This window comes from Cyprinodon tularosa, unplaced genomic scaffold (genome assembly GCF_016077235.1).
Source record: "Cyprinodon tularosa strain WSP-4 unplaced genomic scaffold, ASM1607723v1 ctg666, whole genome shotgun sequence".
Taxonomy (NCBI): Eukaryota; Metazoa; Chordata; class Actinopteri; order Cyprinodontiformes; family Cyprinodontidae; genus Cyprinodon; species Cyprinodon tularosa.
The window spans coordinates 201,177-221,183 of NW_024039414.1; the positions used below are offsets into that span (position 1 = coordinate 201,177).

At 37.4% G+C, this 20,007-nt stretch overlaps 1 protein-coding gene across 1 annotated transcript; it reads right to left on the reverse strand.

The window, feature by feature from the left end:
- LOC119771356 (endothelin receptor type B-like) lies at positions 1 to 13,420 on the reverse strand. The gene is made up of 7 exons (XM_038267225.1): positions 12,588 to 13,420; positions 12,189 to 12,316; positions 10,343 to 10,541; positions 7,210 to 7,362; positions 4,062 to 4,195; positions 3,870 to 3,978; positions 1 to 322 (listed from the first exon to the last, which is right to left on the reverse strand). Exons 1-7 carry the CDS (start codon positions 13,254 to 13,256, stop codon positions 224 to 226), a joined length of 1,491 nt encoding a protein of 496 aa, XP_038123153.1. The 5' UTR covers positions 13,257 to 13,420; the 3' UTR covers positions 1 to 223.
- Positions 13,421 to 20,007: the final 6,587 nt, after the last annotated feature.

Sequence of the window (20,007 nt, forward strand, 5' to 3'; positions counted from 1 at the left end):
TGTTTGATAATGACATTGAAAGCCAGAACCAGGGCTTAAACCACCAACTCTTTACAAACTGAAAGCTTAAATTCTGTTTTAAATCTCATATCCTGTGATATTTAGAGGTCTCCCAACCTCAAAAGAGAGCTGTCAGAGCTGTACAGGTTATGTGCACATATTAGAAGTGAACACATTTCTGCTGGACAGGCTGCTGAACGTCCTTCCGGTGGAGGGGAGTGGTTCAGTGGTCGGTGTGTTTGTACTGCTGGCTGGTGCCGTGATGGAGGGGCTGCATGCTGTTGGAGAGGGAGCCATGGTAACACCAGCAACACAGGCAGGACTGTGGGAAAATATAGAGAGACAGAAAAGCACTTTTAGAATTAAAGCAAAGACTTTATGGGCAAAATTCTGATTTTTTTACTTGGACATTTCACCTGAAGGTTGCTATATTTTCTTATAATTGTTAAAAAATTGTCTTGATCTTAGACAGAAGTGAAGTATTTTAAAACAAATTAGTTATAAGAGGATACAGGCAGCACATTGCAAAAGTAAAAATTTAGAGCTACACCTGAGTAAAATATCTTGGAAAAAGAGAGATGAACAGATATCTCTTTAAAGCAATCTATTGATGTGCGAATGTGGCCGAGAGTGGGTTGGGATTGATCAAATGGGTTAAAAATGCTGCTCAACATTTAAGTTTAGGCTAGACAGACTGAAAAAGGTCCAGTTGCTAAATTATTTCTACAAAAAAGACAAAACTGACCCTAAAAAATGTCCAAAATGATATGGACATCTATATTTGGAGGCTACTTCTTTGCTCATTTGGATATTACACTGTAACTAAACCCAGTTCATCTTTTGCATTCAGAAAACTTCTCATCAAGAGGCTTAATAACAATAAAACGATTCAGTTTAAAAAAGGCTCTGGAAAAAGTCCAACTACTTTAAACTCTTGTACAAACTTGAAGAAGAATTAAGATTTTACAATGAAATGAATGAAATAATAGGAAAAAAAGGGGTGAGTTAATTCTGATTAAAGTGTTGAATAAATCGAAATTATGTTTTTCCTTTTAAAAATATGAAAGAATATTTGTAAATTAAACCTTTTGTTGAAATTGTCAATATCATCAGCATATAACTTAACTAAAGTAACTGCAGAAATGAATTAGTTTGAGATAGGTTTGACTGATCTATGGAAGAGGATTTGGGCCACTGAAAAAAAAAAAGTTAACTCATTTTTACATTTTATTTCAGTTTAATATGAGAAAAAAAGTCAGACTTTTTTTCTCATATTAAACTGAAATAAAATTCAAAGAAATTAAATGTAAAAAAACATTTTTTTTTTCCAGTGGCCCTAATTCTCTTCCGTACTGATCTATTTATTCAGAAAAGGTTAAAAAAAAAGAGTTTTGGTTTCTATAGGAAATTAGATTTTGCCTCTTCTGTAACTTTCTGAACATATTAAACCAATAGGACCATTAATTCAATAACGGATGTATCAGTAACAGTATATTGATCCGCTACCCTTTGATTAAACGCATCATCTTTAGTCCCCTTTCAGATAATTATAATTTTTCTTTTTAGACAGTTAAGAAGAAATTCAGATAATTAGATACAAACAGAAAGAGACAACATTAAACGATCTCCTTTATGTAACCAAGACTGATAAATGTATTATAGTTTAATGTCCATGTCTCTCTCAGTGATTTTTAAATCCAAATTATGAGAATTTATGTCTTGTACCAATAATCTGTTCCCATAGCAGTCTAGGTGCAGAATAATAACCGGCTGAAGCATTTTTACCAACGCTGGAGTTTATAGTGGGAGTTAAGGAGAGAGGCTCGCAGAGATAAGACAATTTACAACCAGCTTTTGGTTTTCAGTTAAATTCATTTCCAAAATATGTCTGAATTCACTGTAGACATTTCCTTTTAAAGCAGATCGTATCTTGACAGAATCCCATTTTCATTCCCATATTTGTGATGTCAGCTTTTTTATATGACAGCTTCATTTCCAGGAAACAAGACTTCACCTCTTTTGACCTAATGAATTTCTAATCTCCAAGGCCGAGGCAAGATAACCTGGATGACATGCCTGAAATTTTTAACAAAGTTCTGGATGCTCTTCGAGAGCCACATAAGGCAAAATCAGCCGATACGGCTGCTTCCACAGACAGACAGGCCACGCCACGTCCAGAGCTGGAAATAATTACCATCAGAATGAAGATAAACCCTGATGGAGAAGCTGCTGCAGGGGGTCAGGCTGACACCAAAAAATGCATTTATTTAATCCATTCCTGTTGCCAGAAAAAAACTATAGCATCCCGTCGACTGGAACCAACAGGATTTTACATATAAAGAAATGATTTATCACTTATTTTACCCTGTTAACAGCCTAAATAATAAATAGGACCCTCATTAAAAGGCATTCCAATAAACCTTTCTCTTGTTATTTTTAAAGAATATGTTAAAATTGTGATGTAATTTTAATGGAATAAAACCCTAAAGAGTTGGAGATTGTCATTTATGATGAAAGGGTGGAAAATCTGACTAATTCAAATATTATTCATCATTTGTTGAAAACGAGGAAGTTATTCTAATATCTTTTTCATTTAAGGTGATATTATATTCTGTGTTTTTCAGCAACCAAACTGGAAATAAGTCTGTAGTCCCCATCTCTCCCTTTTAAAAGCACTTTTTTTTTACAATATGGAACAATAATTCAGGAATACAAGGCACTAACATTTTAAATTTGTTCTAAGGAAAATATCCATTAATCAAAAAAAATGAACCTGTTTAGGAATGTCATTCTTTAGGAAAATTTAACCAGCTTCAGATTGAAATGATCAAGCATATAATGAAACCCATTTAAAACATTGTTCTATTTCCTATTATTGTTTAAATTTTCAATGAACGCTGACTTGATGGATGAGGTGGGCTTTAATCAGAACAGCCAAGACCCTCACTATAACTCTGGAGGAGCTGTAGAGATCTGCAGCTCAGGTGGAACATTTCGCTGACATTATGTCTATTCTAACATGTGGGAGAAGTTGTTTTTTTTTTTCCCCCAACATTTTTATTGTCATTACACTGTCACAAGCACCAAGTAACAAAATCAACTCTCTGTGCGGCGCCCAGGGAGCAGTTAAGGGTCTTGCTCAGAGAGCCAGAGTGTCAGGCTATGGGAGTAGGGCTTAAAATCAGAACCAGAAAGCAGGCAGCTCATTCCTCCCAGCTGGGATCCAAACCCAGGCTTCCCGTTTGCAGGGTGACTGACTTACCTGTCGATCTAGCCAGCTGTGCTCTCAGTTCAGCACAAATTAAAACAGTTTGACTTACTTGAATAACATCGTGCATGGTGGAAAACTAATATTGCACTTCATCCCTAGGTGAAACATGATGGTGGCAGTATTATGCTGTGGGCACTGGACTGCATTTATTTACATCAAATTTACTCTTTTTTTTTCAATCTTTGCATTTGTCTACATATCTAAATAATGTGTCAGATCACTTTAGTTTAATCTGGTTCCTTATTTGTCAGAAACAACAATCCTGTTAACGTTAACTGCTAAATTAATTGCGTAATTGTTGTTTTTATTTAAAAAAACAGTATGGGGCTAAGAGAGAGAAATAGTTCTCCAAATATTCTCAGAAAATATAAAAAGAACAAGATAGTAAACATGTCACAACTGAGAGGAGTGTCCCTCTAAACAAGCATTCTTCCCACAAACTGTTTATCACGGGTCGCGACCCATCTGTGTCAATCGACTCCCTACTGTCCCGCTGATAGCTGCTATCTCAAAACATCGTAAAAACCCACAGTCTGAAATCTGTCTCTCAGGACCCGATGACCACTGTGGTCACACACAAAGCACCGAGATGTCTTACCTTAAAGCAGTTCTTGAACTTCTTAGAGACAAAGAAGAGGATGATGGGATTGATACAGGAGTTTATGGTCGCCATGTTGATGCTGAAGTAGTCGAGCACCAGCAGCAGGCTGCAACCAACATAAGAGAGGATTTGAAAATAGAACCAGAGAAGGAGAAATGGCTCAATATTTGCTTTAAGCTTTGCACCGACTTCAAGAGTTCGCAGCGGTGAACATCATGCGGTTTGTAGACCGTCTTCTTTAGAAGTCGACTCAGGTGAAGCGGAAACCAGCAGAGTGCGAAGATCACCACCAGACAGAATACGGCTTTAGCCACTTCACGGCGCTGCAGAGAGTAAATGAGAATCGTAATGAAAGCAGCTTTTTCCATTGCTGCCTTAAAATAATTAACCTGACTCCGTAAGATGGATTTGCTCCGCATATCCATCTGGAAACCTTCCGTTGAAGTAATTTGGGAAGGGGCGAAAATACTGGTTAGCTGATTGGCCTATGTTGGTGATAGACGGGCCAAATAAACCAATCAGATCAACGAAGCATATGAAACTAACAGAGCGACGACGAAAACACAACCACAAGCCAGGCTACTCTTGCCGAAACCAGTCGGGAGAAGAGCAAAAACATCTTTTCCTCTGAGAAAAGCCTCCAGAGCAGTGTTTTGCTCTTCTTTCAGTGAAGAAATACTCTGTAATTCCGATAAAACTTGCTTGATAGCCACGCTAACGCTAGTTTCATCGGCTGAAGCTGCCATGTTCTTTAGACTGAACTGTCGCGCTTCTCGTTGCGTCACACCTCAACCCGCCTCAAAGCCAACGCTTATTGGACGTTCGTTTGGTGAACGGCTCCAAATTTTCTTTAACGGAGAGTCTCCAGACTGATCTGGGAGTGAAACCTTGAAAGCTTGCGAGATCAGGATGGTCTCACGAGGCCATAAAATCACAGCCAGCTTTCACCAGGTGGTATTTTTTCCCCATAAAACTATGTGTTGCAAAAATCACTCGTCTTTAAGAATCGGATGTTATGTGCGATTCAAATCTAATGCAATCATGCAGTATCTAAGCATAAAGACATTTGACTCTAGGTGTATTTTTATTACTTCCTTTAGATCAAATTTAAAGGATCTAGTTTTAGGATTAATTCTGCTATTAGATTCTATTAGAGGATAAAATAGATGCTATTTTGGCTTTATGATCAGTTTGTCCCTCTGTGTTGGAAAATATATAATAAACGATTAAGGTTTTTGGAGTAGTGGGTTAGAGCAGGGCGCTTGTGCTTTGAGGATGTTTCAAGTACCCAGTTCTATCCCCTACAAGTCCTACTAGTTCTGGTACCCTGAGCAAGACCCTTAACCCCACACTGCTCCCCGGGGCGCCACACAATAGCAGCCCACTGCTCCCCAAGGGGATGGGTTAAGTTCAATTATTATGATGATCTTGTACATAGAGTCAGGGATGGCATTTTGAAAGTTGAAAGGTCAAACTTGTGGAAAGTTTTGGAAAAGAAACTTTTACACAGGCATGAGACCTTTTAACTTCAATGAGACTCTTACATGGGGGAAAAAAGTAGATATTGACAACCATTCTAACCATCGACCATTAGTTTTATATATTCTTCACCAGTTTGTTTGCCAAAAATAGAAAAGTTAAACCAATTACAGTCTATGGCAGCTATTTTCTATTGTTTGTTTTTTTGTGACTAAATCCACTATTTTTACAAACTGATTAAAAAAGTACATCATTTTGTTAGATTAGATGTATCCTATAAAAACTCCCAAATTTATGAAGTTTGTTTGTGAAAACCTGAATTCAGTGCTGCAGTTAATTAGTCTGAGTTCCTTCTTGTTTCTGTTGCTATGAATTGTGCATTTACAGCAGCAGCCACTCAAACCGGCCCTTCCCAGTCAAACGCCAGCTGAATGGCAGCCCACTTCCCTGCAGTTCCCAGCAAAATTCCAGCCGCTGGCGTTCTCCTGCACTGGAAAAAATCCAAACCTAGATAAGTAATTTTTTGTTAAAATAAGTCCATTTGTTCTTGGATTGAGGAGATAAAAGAGACATTTTGTCAATGGAACAAGACAATTTACATTTAAAATAAGAAAACACAATTGCTTTGTCTTATTTCAAGTGCATATTATCTAATTATCTTATTTTAAGAGTAAAAATATTTATTCCATTGGCAAACTATCTTATTTACTTACTCAAATTAAGGGTAAATACACCTAATTAAATACATTTTTACTTATTTCTAGATCGTTTTTGCAGTGTGGGCGTGCATATTTTTTTCCAGTGAGTCAACCCTTTCACTGAATTACATGGTCTGACCAGAAGATGATGCTTTTCTTTAGATCTTAATGTCCATAAATCATGACAGAAAGAATATTTTAGTTCAAAGATTGATGTTTAAAAAGGAATTGTAGGGGACCCCGGTATATAAAGTGTACTTTAGCAATAAGTTTGACTAGACTAGAAACACCGAGGCGGTCTACAAAAAAGGCCAAAGCCGACTATTCTTCCTGAGGAGGCTGAAGTCCTTTAACATCTGGGACGATGCTGAGAATGTTTTATAAGTCTGTTGTTGCTAGCACGCTCTTCTTTGCTGTCACATGCTGGGGCAGTGGGCTGAGGGTTGCTGAAAACAGCAGACTGAACAAACTGATCAAGAGGGCCAGTGATGTTGTGGGGGAGGAGCTAGACACTCTGACGAGCGTGTCAGAGAGGAGGACGCTGTCCAGGTTTCAGTCCATCTTAGACAATGACTCACATCCTCTCCATGACACACTGGTCCAGCAGACTCCTCCTACCCAGATGCACCACAGAGCGCCACAGGAAATCATTCCTACCTGTGGTCATCAATCTCTATAATGCCTCCCTCAAATGATTCAGACCCCCCCCCCCCCTCCCCGTAATTGACCATTACTTGGATTTAGTTTTACATATGCATATATATACATACATATATATATATACAGAAGAGCTATATGTGTATATATTTTATCTGTTTTACTTTTATCTTTATTATCTCGTGTAGTTGGATGTCTATATATATATATATATATATATATATATATATATATATATATATATATATATAAATATATACATATAAAAAACTTTAATTGGAGCGTGTAACAAAAGTAATTTCCCTCTGGGATTATTAAAGTATTTCTGATTCTGTAATACTGCTCCATAAAATATTGAACCAAATTCCAAATTTTAGAATTTGATTTGTGTTACGAATTAAAAATTAAATAATGGTTTAGATCAAGGGTTTTGGGATGCATTTTAAATAAATCTGTTAAAATGTTGTCTTCCCTTTTGGTTTAAGGATATTTTATTTGCAAACCTGTTTAAGGTGTTCACTCAGCGAGATCCTCAGGTGTCCCTTCTGATGCCTCAGCATCTCACAGGTCATGAGGCCGTAGAAAACAGCTGAGCAGGCCAGAGGGACGCAGAAGTAGAAGCCAAACAGCCACCAGTCCTTGGCATCCCGGTAGAACTGAAACAGAAAGATTCAGATGATCACCCAGCTTGAAATGTCTGATTCAGCCACAAGAAAACATTTTTAAATGTACCATTTACCTGAAGCGATTCGGTTGCCTCCATGTCTGATTGATCGTCGCTTTGATAACTGGGTTACAGAAATGAATTCCTGCTAATTCCCTAATCCTGCCGGATGTTTGCTGACTACTAAGGAGGATCTTTTTCCTGCCTAATTTCTCTGATTAGATTTCACTCAGGGCTGCTGGAGATAGGCACATCTCAGCCCCCCCAACCCCATCCCTCCCCTGTTTTCATCTTCTTTGGTCCAAAAAATAATCAATATTTGAATTTTACTAAGCCAAAAGAGCAAATATCTAAGATAAAAATGTTAGCAGATTTATTGAGGGAGCTATGAGACAAATTCATGAAACAACTAAATAGATAACCTGCATCATTACAGGAGCTTTGCACTAGATCCTGTCAGAAGTTTATATACGAGTTCATGAAAGTTAATTGATAGCTTAACCGTTCTCTCTTTAGGGTGAAATAATCACATAATCTGTTAAACATTTACCATCCCACCATCTATGTGAAGTGACCTGTTTTCAGAGATGACAATTAAAGCACTGATTGGGTTTAAAGCTTTATCCTCAATTCTTCACTTATTACCATCTGTAGCAGCCTTCCATGTTCCAAAAAAAAAGGTGGCAACAGGTGGTGTTTCGTATACTGACTTCTTAATTGGAAAAATGAATGTTTTTATTTTATTTCCAGCAATAAAAAAGACAGAATATAACAAAAAAAAATATCTCAAAGCTTAAATAAAAGCCCTCAAAAATGGTTAAAAGTGCTAATATGAAACACCTCCCATTGCCATCCACGGCTTTCAGGGAAATTTTGGTTTTGAAACATGGAGGGCCAAAACATTTTAGTCAAAAAATCTTTTTTTACCACCTCACGTCCTCAGACCAGACATTTGAACAACAACAAAACATCTTCCCTGCCCCTGTTTTGTGTTCCTCATCGTCTAAATTAATGGGCGGGGCTAACATTTATCAGAGTAATATAAAACAATTCAGAATATAAAAAAGAAATTTGTTTCAAACTAACTTTAATGTATTCTGTCTACAGTATAAAACTAAACAGAAATCTAAAAGAATAAGTTTTACATGAATGACCACAACACCATCATATTACAGCCAAACAGAACTAACTTTTGTCTCCTTAAACCCCAGTTGGCCTCGGCAGATGGCCGCTCACACTGAGCCTGGTTCTGCTGGAGGTTTGTTCCTGTTAAAAGGGAGTTTTTCCTCTCCACTGTCGCTACAAGCATGCTAGTGTGAGGGATTGCCTTTGAGTCAATGAGTCGATGCAATCAACTGGTTTTCCTTAGATAGAAAACTTTGAATCAATTTGACTGTATGATCTGGTTGAACTGTAAAGTGCCTTGAGATGACATGTGTTTGGCGCTATATAAATAAACTGAATTGAATTGATCCAAACTTTGCTGGACAAAAAATGGCTTATCTGTTCACAAGCTGCTAATGTCAGTGAGCGTTAGTGGAGCTCCTTTCTGTCCTTCCCTTCAACTAGTATGTGATAATAAATTGGCTTTAGGGTGGAAACTGACGCTGGTGCTTCAGCAGCTTTTAGTTTATGAGGAAATTAAGTCTCAATGCTGGCTGGGTTCATCTTGATGACCCTGACCAATTCATTTTTATTTGAGTGTTTCAGTTTTGGTCAGAGCTTGATCATTTGGTAAAATATCCCAAAACAAAACTAAAAAAGTAAAGTGGTTTGTAATGGATAAAGCCAGCAAGGAACTTAACCTTTTTAAAATGTTGAGGACTAAGCTTCAAAGCCAGGTCAGAGGTCAAGAAAAATACTATTTTCAGTTAACTCCACTAGAACAGCGGCGAGTCAGGCAGATAATCCAAAAAAACAATAAGAGGACGTACAGGTTAAGCCTAATTAACAACTCATATGGGATTGATGCAATTCCATTTTTAAAACTTATTTCACAGACAGACCTTTTTTGTGTGGAAGCAGCTTCAGCTCCAGGTTTATCCTATTAGCCTTGTCATGACAGGTGGAAAATTTCAATCAGTACAAGGATATAAATCTGACTCAGTGCTGCAGGATGTTAACAAGCGAAGTTCCAGATGCTTAGCTTAAAAACTGAAGCTTATTGTTTCAATGGAGAACAGTGGCTGAGCATTAATAACACTCCATACAGATAAACAAGATATCCTGCTTCGACCTCCTCACCGTGATGTATTACATCCATTTTGTAATGATATTCCTCTACAACATGTTTTTTTTTTTTTTTTTACAATATTATTTAGGTGATTTATTGATTAAGAGTTGTTTGTTTTAACTCTTCCATCAGTTTGGGTTTTAGTAGCAGCGGGGAAAGTTTTCCGCCTAATGGTTGACTGTAAATCAGCTGACCTGGGTTCAGATTTAAGTGCCTGTTCAGAGCATGTTTCGTTCCAGTCATGACCTGGAGACATAAACAGGAAATGTAGCTCTAAACTATCGGAGTCAATGAGACCTCGCCCAGAAACACAACAACAAAGAGGACATGGAAGTGGACCAGACTGCTGGAGATAAAGCATGGTCCTGTGGAGCTGGGCCTAAACCCCTCCACCCTAAAGTATTCATGATTACCCACCATGGAGCTCTTCTACAGGATTATAGAAATTGAAAATCAACTTGATTTGCAGTCTTTTGGGAAAATCTGAGACTTAATGGGATGGGTTTGCTCTCTTTTCCACAATTATCCTTTTTAGTGAGGTAACTTGTTTATTTAGATGCAGAAATAAATGTTTAAAGTTTCTTCGAAACGTGTGTTTATGTATAAATGACTACAGAAGCTGCAGTCAGCCGCCACAGATGTCTATCTACGCACTCACCCTGCCACACACATGTGGACCTCACACAGAAACGCCTCCCACACATGAACACACTATCAGCTCCAACCTGTGAGAACTCACAGTCATGAAGGGAGTCTGGGGCTGCAGGATGCAGGTCCTAAAGGTGATGTTATGGCGTTCGAAGGTGTGTATGGTGAAGCCTAAGGCCTCCGGCACGGCGAGGACAATGGACAGCAGCCAGATTACAGCGATCTCTATCGCCGTTACCGTGGGAACGCCGTTGCCCTGAATCCGGGACCAGGACGCCACGGCACGATACCTGCAAACAAAGTTAAATTATGCATCAATGAAACTAATTTAAGCTCAACCGACAGTGTTTAGGTTTAAAAGGTTTTCCCATATTAGTTGAATCTGTGGTGGTTTAGTTTTTAGTTATTTCATGTGTTTTATTTCCTGTGTATTCTAGTTTACTCCTTTAGATTCCCCAACAAATGATGCTCCTACCACCAGGCTTACCAGTTAGGCTCCTTAGGCATGTAGGCTTCCCTCATTTTTCCTAAAAAATGCAGCCACCATGGCCAAACTTTTCAAGCTTAATTAGACCAAAGGGCATATGTTCAAAAATTTAGGTCCTTATTTGTAGATCACAATTGGACAAATGCAAAATTTGTCCAATTGCAGCTCTTTACTGGAGAAGGCCAGTTGTTTTAAAGTAAAAACCTTTTCCTGTATGAGAGGTTTCATTGTTACTGAAATCCATTTCTTTTCTGTGGCATGGAACCCATCTCCTTCCTAATAGCTAAACTTTTCCATGTTTTTTATTTTTCCTGTCTCAATGTCTCACCATTCAGACATAGTACTAATTAATTTCATTATAGTTCTAAATGACTAAATGGATTTTTGCTTTGTCAAATTAAAGGCCATAAGGGAAGGGAAAATGTTAACGTAAACGTGTCGCTTAAACTATTCGTTTGTAGTAGCAAACATGGATTAAGGGTAAAGTTAATCTTGGTTGCTTTAGTTTAAAACACTTTTCTCTAAGGACCTTTATGATTAAAGATCAGGTCAGCTCCTTCACTGGAAAAAATCTAAATGAGTAATTCTTTCTTAAAATAAATGCATTTTTTTCTTGAATTGAGTAGGTAAGTGAGACACTTTGCCAATGAAACAAGACAATTTACATTTAAAATAAGAAAATAAATTGCATTGTCTTATTTCAAGTGCATATTATCTAACTATCCATTGGCATTATTCACCTACTCAGTTTAAGGATAAAAAGGGTTAAAAAAAAAAAGCTTTATTTAAGAAATTTTGACTTATTTCTAGATCATTTTTGCAGTGTTGAATGCCTTCAACATAACAACCCAATATTCTCACAACAGGAAGGTAACTATATGGTTGAGCAGCATAGAGCTCTAAGTTGTGTTGGATTGGGTGATGCTGTGTCTACTGTAATAGGTCTATGATTACAACACTCCGTCAACAAGCTTACCTGCCTGAGGATTTATGAAGGGTTCACAAAGTAAAACTAAAAACTATCCAATTCTGGTATAAACCCAGTCGGCTCAAGAGACAGAAACGCCATCTGCTCAAATCTTTTTCTGTCTTTTCTGTGCTGCAGCTGTTTTACAATAAACCATGTCCTTTCACAGGAACATCAGTTTAAGGCATTAAAATCTCTCCTCCCTTTTGGGCTTGGAGTAAAAAAGCCTCAAACCAGTGTAGATCCATTTAAAACAACTTTATAGATATCTTAAAGAGAATAAGCACCAACAAGATCCAGATGTTTGTTTTATTACATTTCATAGACTGTTAAGGTTAAAAAATCGCAGCATTATTCTAAAAATCTTTAATGGTTGATCTTGCAAGCATGTTTTCTACAGTCTCTTTTACATAGTTTTAGGACCATCTATAAAACTATGCTTTTTGCTTAAATTTGCAAGTCCAACTTGTGTTTATGCATTACCTGTCCACACTGAGAGCACACAGGTTGAGGACGGTGATGCCGACTGAAGCTTTCTGCAGGAATGGAAACAGCTTGCAGAGGAAAAGACCAAAGAGGCTGTCTGCGAAGGGCCACTGCATCGCCAGGAGCTGCACAGAAGAAAAAAGCAACGAGTCATCAGGAGATTAACATGATACCAGGGAGTCTTTGTGATCTATCTGAAGGAAGTGTGTGTGGGGTGTGTTATCACAATCAAAGGGGTATTTTTGTGCTCTTATCAGCATAACACTCAACCTCCTGACAGAGACTCTCAACACAAGGAGCTACAGCCAGAAAGTTCTTCCTGATTCGATACAACCAAATTAGATTGTTTGGAAATAACCAATTAAGCAAAAGGCTTAAATACATGAAGAACTCTACCTTGTAGACATTGATTGGGATGTCTATGGCGATGTATATGAGGTCTCCCAGGGCGAGGCTGGCTATTAAGGCGTTGGGTCCATTCCTCATGCTTTTATTTTGGTAGATAATCCTCAGCAGGGTGGCGTTTCCAATGATCCCAACAGCAAAGATCAAGCAGGACAGCACTGTGTTAACATATTTGAAAGCACTTTTTATTGAGGTTTTCTGCTGGCAGGAGGGGGGCGTTTGTGTCTTTGATGAGTTGGAGGATGATATGGGCGGTAGAGGTTTTTTATCAAGTTTGGGCTTAGGTTTGTTCAAAGCCTTCAGTTTTCCTTCTTCAGAGTCCAACGAGATTGGCGGTTTATTAACAGTCTCTTGTGAGATATGCGTCTCTGTGTTTGAAGTACGATGGACTGCGGCCAGTCGAGGAGGGGGGTCGTTGTTGGGCAGTTCAGATATCCCCACTTCTGACTGAAGAGGCTGAGGTGTGAAGTTACTTTGGCAGCCAACATGGGAGACAAACAGGAAACACCAGATAAACAGCATCAAGGTGAACATGGTCGGCATAGAAGGTTTTCCTGGTTCCACTCTGAAAGGGAGTTTAGCCCTTAAACCCATTACTGAATCTAAAGCATGGAGTCCAGAAGCCATCTTAAACTTTGAGGTAGAGGCTGAGAAAGTCATTGAAGAATAAAGATTTACTTGGAAACCAACACTTTGAAGCACTAAAGAATCGGTTGCCAGAAGGACTTTTTAATGAAGCTCCTTGTGGATAAGTGGTGCAGGAAGATTTAATAAGGTTCTTTAAGAGATTCAGCATGGGAGTCGTGAGTTACCAGATCACCGTATTGTTTGGAGACAATCTGCAGAAAAGAGAAAAACAAACCAGGGTTAGCTTGTGGTGGCACCACTATGGAGATCAGGGGCGGATTTACTGTTTGGCAAAACTAGGCAGTTGCCTAGGGCCCCAAGATCCTGGGGGCCCAATAAAACTCCTTTTACATGAATGGTTATTAGAACTATTCTTTATTTGTGCACACTAATTATGTTTTTGATAATAATCCTTCCGCTAAAATGCCATCAGAATGCTTATAATATCAAGTGTGTCTCATCAGTCTATTTGCTGCACATGTTCAGAAAGGCCCAAACAGACAGCAGTAAACCATTTGAAAACAAACGATGCAAAGAGCAGTGTTGCCATCTTAGCGCTTTTGTCACAATATTTAGTGACTTTTCAGACTCCTCTAGGACTTTTATTTGAAAAAAGCGCCTAGTGCCAAATCTAGCTGCTTTTTTCTGCTACTAGAGATTTTTGCGACAACATAAAAAGGAAGCAAACTCTGCTCTCCAGAGCAAGTAGATTGTTAACCCCACCTCCTGCTCTCCTCTATTTTGTCTGCTGTCATGATTCATGCAGCTATCATTAGATTGTCTACAGTGAAAAGAAGGATTGTGTTATTTACTTTTACCTTCTTGGAAACACAGGAAGGAGCAATCAGCTAAGTTAGCATTAAAAGTCAGCTGAGTACATTGGCAATATGAAAAGAAAAGGGGACAAAATAAAACATAGACAGGAAAACAGCAAGGAAAAGGTTAAGAAGAGAGGGACAAAAGGTAGAAAAAATAATGTATGTCTATAAACATTTCTGTATCCATATAATGGGTCTGTTTTATGTGTTGTCTTCTTAATTAATAGGGCTCCATGCCTGTCTTTGCCTAGGGCCCCAAATTTCCTAAATCCACCCCTGATGGAGATCATATTAAAGCAACACTGTGCAAGTTTTGCCCTTTCCAAAAACTCCCCTGTGTAACTTGACAGGGTTGGATCTGTCACTGAATGAGTGATGTGACCTAATCAGATATTTTGGTTGTTTAGGGATTTAATCTAGAGAGGTAAATGTGGCCTTGTCTTTACAAGTGACTTCTTAATCTGCTGTTCCAAATGGTTCTGCTACCAGATTCCAAAACACTGAGGTTTAATTGTTCAGTTATAGACAATGCAGTGTTTCCAGTGACCTCTTGGGGTGCTAAAGCTGGAAGTTATAGGTCTAGCACCCCTAGTGGCTAAATGCTGCACAACGTTGCTTCAACAAAAACCTCAATATTCTTTGTTTCTAATCTTTAAAATCTCATTAAGACAAAATAGTAAGAGGAAGATGTACAATTGAGTTTTAAATCTAAATTGTTTAGATTTAAAGCATAAATTCATGTTCAGAGCTAAGAATTTATGTAACTTGAAAGTCCAGAAAGCTTAAAAAGACTGCGTTGTAGGTTTCTATTGTTGCACCAAAAGAAAAAACGTGGTGAAAGAAAGGTAATTTAGAAAAAATAACTTCTATTGAGTCATAAAGCATTATTAGAATAGTTATTATAAATCTATATGTTGTTTATGATTACTGAAAATGACTTTAAAACTGCTATACATTAACATTACATTAATGCAAAAGTGAGGGTTTATTTGTCTTTGGGAAAATCTGTTTTATTAAAGCAAGCATTGAGATACTTGTTCATAGAAATATTTTGAGCGCGAAAGTTTTTGCTGTTATATTCAGATGATTTTCTGTAGTAAACTTATTTCAAAATAAACAACATATAGACCAAATGAATAGAGACAGATTATTACGGTAGAGAAAAGCTTGTAAATTTAGCAAGTTAGCTGTCATGGGAACTTTAGCTTAGTGATGTGTGTCTTAAATATTTGTATTAAGGATATATAAAGAGTGTTAGGTATGAAGTAGGTGCAGGAAATATGAAGATATATATATATAGTTGAAGTTTTTTATGTTTCCGAAGTTTAAGATTTCTTATTCTGTGTATGATAAACTTATAAAGATCAGATCTACACACTTCAACCTTAACAAATACAATAAATCAAAAGCAGTTTCTTGATAAAACAAAGAAAAAGTTACTGACTTCATAATAAAATGAGCCAAATGCTGTCATATTAAACATTTTGTTAATTAAATGGTTCTAGTTTCTTAAATTTAACCAAACCAAAAACTGTATTTAAATTTCTTATTTCCTATTTTCTAATTTGACTACAACACTGGTAGCTAAATGTTTAGTTCAGCTTTTTAAAGCCTCATAACCCTAATATTTTGAAAGGATATTTTGCTTCCTATAATTCACAAAACTTTGCCATATATAAAAACAACCACCTGGATTTGTAAATTTTTCCCCTTTTTAAAGTTAGCAGGTAAATAGATTAATATCTGATTAAATGTATAGTTTTTAAAGTCTGTATCTAATAAAATACAGCTAAAAAAAAGAAAGGTTAAAAGCTGATAGCTACTAAAGAGAAAAGTAAAAGCTTACCTGTCTGTCTTTTATTCTGTATTGTAGATATATTCCCTTCAGGCTTGTGATATCCAAAGACGTGCCGTTCTAAGCTGTGACAAGGCTAATCTAGTCTGTTAGGTTCTGGTTTGTAATCACCCCCTGTTCACTGTTCTCTCCTCCTTTCGTCCCCTCCTCCTTTCTCTCCGCAGTCATCTCTCATCAGCTGCATTTTCAACTTCCCCTCTCCTCCTTTGTTGCCGCACTTCACCTCCTCCCAGTTGTTTCCTCCTCGTTTTTCTCATCTGTTTCACTTGGTTACGACGGAGCATCTTGTAAACACTCTGAACTTTTACTGTCCAATACAAACCAAAAGCCCGGAGTGGCAGTTTGCTGGAAATCAAAGTTGTTAACTTTATTATTGGGTTAGGGTTTGTTTGAACACAACTGATGCCATATAAAGTCAGCTTATTTGAGGCTTTCTTTTTTATCTCGGTTTTTATAGTGTTTAGGGAAACTCTTTGAAAGATGCACATAAGTTTTGTCTGCTTTGAAGGGGAATTGACAAATTTTGATAAGAATGTGATTTAAAGCAAATAAAAATTCTACCATACCTTTGTTAGTTGAGTTAACCATTACATATGTGACCTATTTTCTTTACAAAACATAAGTTGGTTTTGTAAAGAAATACTATATTTTCCCAATTGCCACAACACATCTTTGAATCTCTATTAAAACATTCCAAAAAAAGAAAATTAAAAACAATCTAGTGGATTTTGTTTCCAAGTTTGAAGACGTTTTGCTTCCCATCCAGGAAGCTTTTTCAATTCAAAATGTCAGGAATAGCGTTGAGTTCGAAACAAAGTCCAGTAGATTGTTTATCATTTTCTTTTTTGGGGAATTAATAATATCTGGATGACTGAGAATCTTCACCAGCGCTCTATTATAACACTTATCTTTTGGCTGCTTTGAAGAGGAATCGACAAATCTTGATAAGATTGTGATTTAAAGCAAATAAAAATGCTATCAAACGTTTCTTAGTTGCGTTAACCATTGCATAAGTGACATATTTTCTTTACAAAACATTAATGATTTTAAAAGGAAAATTGTTCTTAAAAGAAAGTTAGAAGACTATATTTTCCAAATAGCCAAAACACATTTTTGAATCTCTATTAAAACATTAAAAAAAAGAAAATTAAAAACAATCTTCTGGACGTTGTTTCAAAGTTTGAAGACGTTTTGCTTCCCATCCAGGAAGCTTTCTCAAATCAAAATGTCACAACACATTTTTGAATCTCTATTATTTTTAAACTGTTTTCATTAAACCTCGGACTCTTCCTAAAAAACCAAACTACAGTATTACATCTTTAAATAGCACTATTAAAACAAACATTGGCAAATGAGACCCTTACGTAATCAAAGTAAAAAATACCAATTAGCAGAAAAAAAGGTATACAATCAGATCTTTAAGACACTGAAACAACATTTACCATGCACAAATAAAATCCATTTCTAAAGTAAAACCCCTACTTATAACCTTAAGTAAAAGATTTATTTGAAATAATATAGAAAATGAACATATGTAGTATGTAGTCTATGGCATCATGCTGGCATGCTGGGTCAGGCCTCAGGACCTCATCTATATCACAGGCCACATTCTCCTTAGCAAGGCAGCGTGTGAAATATTTCCCGGTATGCTGACTCCACGCATGGCATGCATCGAGGTTTGTTTTATTACTGCCAGTTCCATGGCATGTAAGATGTTCCCTGGTGTAGGGTTGCTGGACATAAACCTCCCATAATCATGAAGTGAAGAACTCCTCTGTTAGGTTGAGGGAAGGAGATTATTGAAGGAAACCACTTTTGTTTGATTCTGAACCACTTTGACGTGGATAACATGGTGAAGACTCACCTTGTCTCATGCAATAACGCCATGTATGTGCACGATTCTGTTGCAGAGGGCGAGGATCCCTTAAAAATCCCAGAAGATATTGAAGGTTGCATTTGGCCAATGCTCTGCAACAATGGTTTGATACAAATGATGTTCCAGTTTAGGTCCCACATCCACTTGTGTGGTCAGATCTGCTTTGGCCCTGCCCCTGCTTAGGACGTCACAATATGGCAACGTCACTCGGACAACACTGTACCCATTTCATTAGAATCAAATCTTTTATGACTTCATAACTTAATTTAGCTTAATTTACTATATTTGCTGTTGTCTTACATTTCCTTTTGCGGCCTAAAGTAGCCAAAAGTCAGGGGTGGAAAGTAATGAATTACATTTACTCAAGTTACTGTAATTGAGTACTTTGTATGAGTAATTTGTAATTTTCTGAGTAGTTTTTGAAATATGCAATTTTTACTTTTACTCGAGTAAATTTTAACCTAAGAAGTTTTACTTTGCTACATTTAAAACCCCCTCACGTTACTGAGTAAAAAAAAAATAATACTGATGGTGAAAAAATTAAATGGGTCTCATAATCCAGTGCTGCGCTTTGGAAGATGGCAGTTTCTAATCACGACATAGGGAGTATGGATGAGGAAAGGCCTGTAGAGGAAACATATTCTGGAGACGAAAGCCAGAAAAACCCTTGGCCATATTTGGACGGATTATTTGTTTTCAAATGCACAAAAGGGAACAATGTGATAATGCAGTGCAACATGTGCCTGCCCAGCAAAACGGAGCTTTCGTCTTTTAAAACATCAACATCCAATTTACGAAAAAATGTGGCGGTAAGTTAGTTATCATGGTGTTGTCTGTTGGACAGTAGGATTGAAAATAGTTTGCACTTTATGGTTCAGGTTGTGACTGTCCTTGTGCTGTGAGGAAGTATGTTCCTTAGCCCAGCTGATCTTTTGCAAGTGTGGATGTCCACTGAAATACGCCTTGAAATCGATTAAAACACCTTGTGCTCAATTCGATTCATGACTCATCCTTTTTTTGCATTAAATAACTCAAAGTAACTAAGTAACTTTTACTCAAATTACATTTTAAATGAAGTAATTTTGTACTTTTACTTGAGTAAATTTTGAGATGGGTAATTTTACTTTTACTCTGAGTAGAATTTAGGCAAAGTAAAGATACTTTTACTCAGTTACAATTTTTTAGTACTCTTTCCACCTCTGCCAAAAGTAAAAAACAGTCATTCTCAATCTTGAAGGCAAGTAATGCGTTTTACTACAGACTAATGCTACGTTCAGACCGCAAGCAGCAAGAGCAGCAAAAACGCGTGTGCTGCTTCATTTTTGATACAAGTTTAGTTCTGACGAGCGGCTGAAACATCTTTCCTGCTCCAGCTGCGCGGTGGAAAAGTGGATCTGATGCGCGTCGGGCAGAGCTACCCTATCCTTTATATGCCTGTAACAATGGCAGCTATATATGCTGTGATCAGTGGGTAAAAAGTAGTTTTAATATGTTTTTAAGTGAGAAAGTCCACCTGAAAACTTAATCTGTGCATTCAGTTCATCCAGATTACCATCCTGCATTCAAATATTATTTCTGCCGGAGCGGCTCAGACCCACGTACGACGGCGGTGCACTGTCACTAGGATTCCGGTTCAACCGCAGCCTCTTGCCCGGTCGCCTATTTGCCACGATGGCTGGAAGACGTTTTCATATACATAATCCTGCAGGCACCAGGATAATAAAAGTGAACATGCTTTCCCCGCAGATTTTGGCATTTTCAGTTAAATTAGATGTTAATAAACAGTTTCAGAAAAGTGATCATAGTGATCTGCATCAGCAGTACTGTGTCTGCCAGGTCCCAGATCAGCTACTCTGATTGGTTGATGTGGGGCGTCGAGCGGCAAAAGTAAAATTTTTCTAACTCCAGCAGCAGCTGCATATGCGGGATCCTTTTGCTGCGCCTTGATGGGCGTCAACCATTGACTTTGCATGTAAACTAGCTGCTTCTGCTGCCTTTGCTGCTTCTTAATCTTAAAAGAATGTCTTTTGTGGAGATTTTAGTCAAACTGTTATTCTACCAATACAAATTTGACAGTTGTTGTTGATAATAATGTCAAAGTGATTTAGCTTAATTTGGGTAACGGATTAAACTAAGAGAATCTGACCAAAAAGTCTCTATTGCTTTTATACCAGTTTGTGATTTTTTTAGATAAGCAGCACCTGTGGGGGATTTACGTCGATAATCTGATCATAC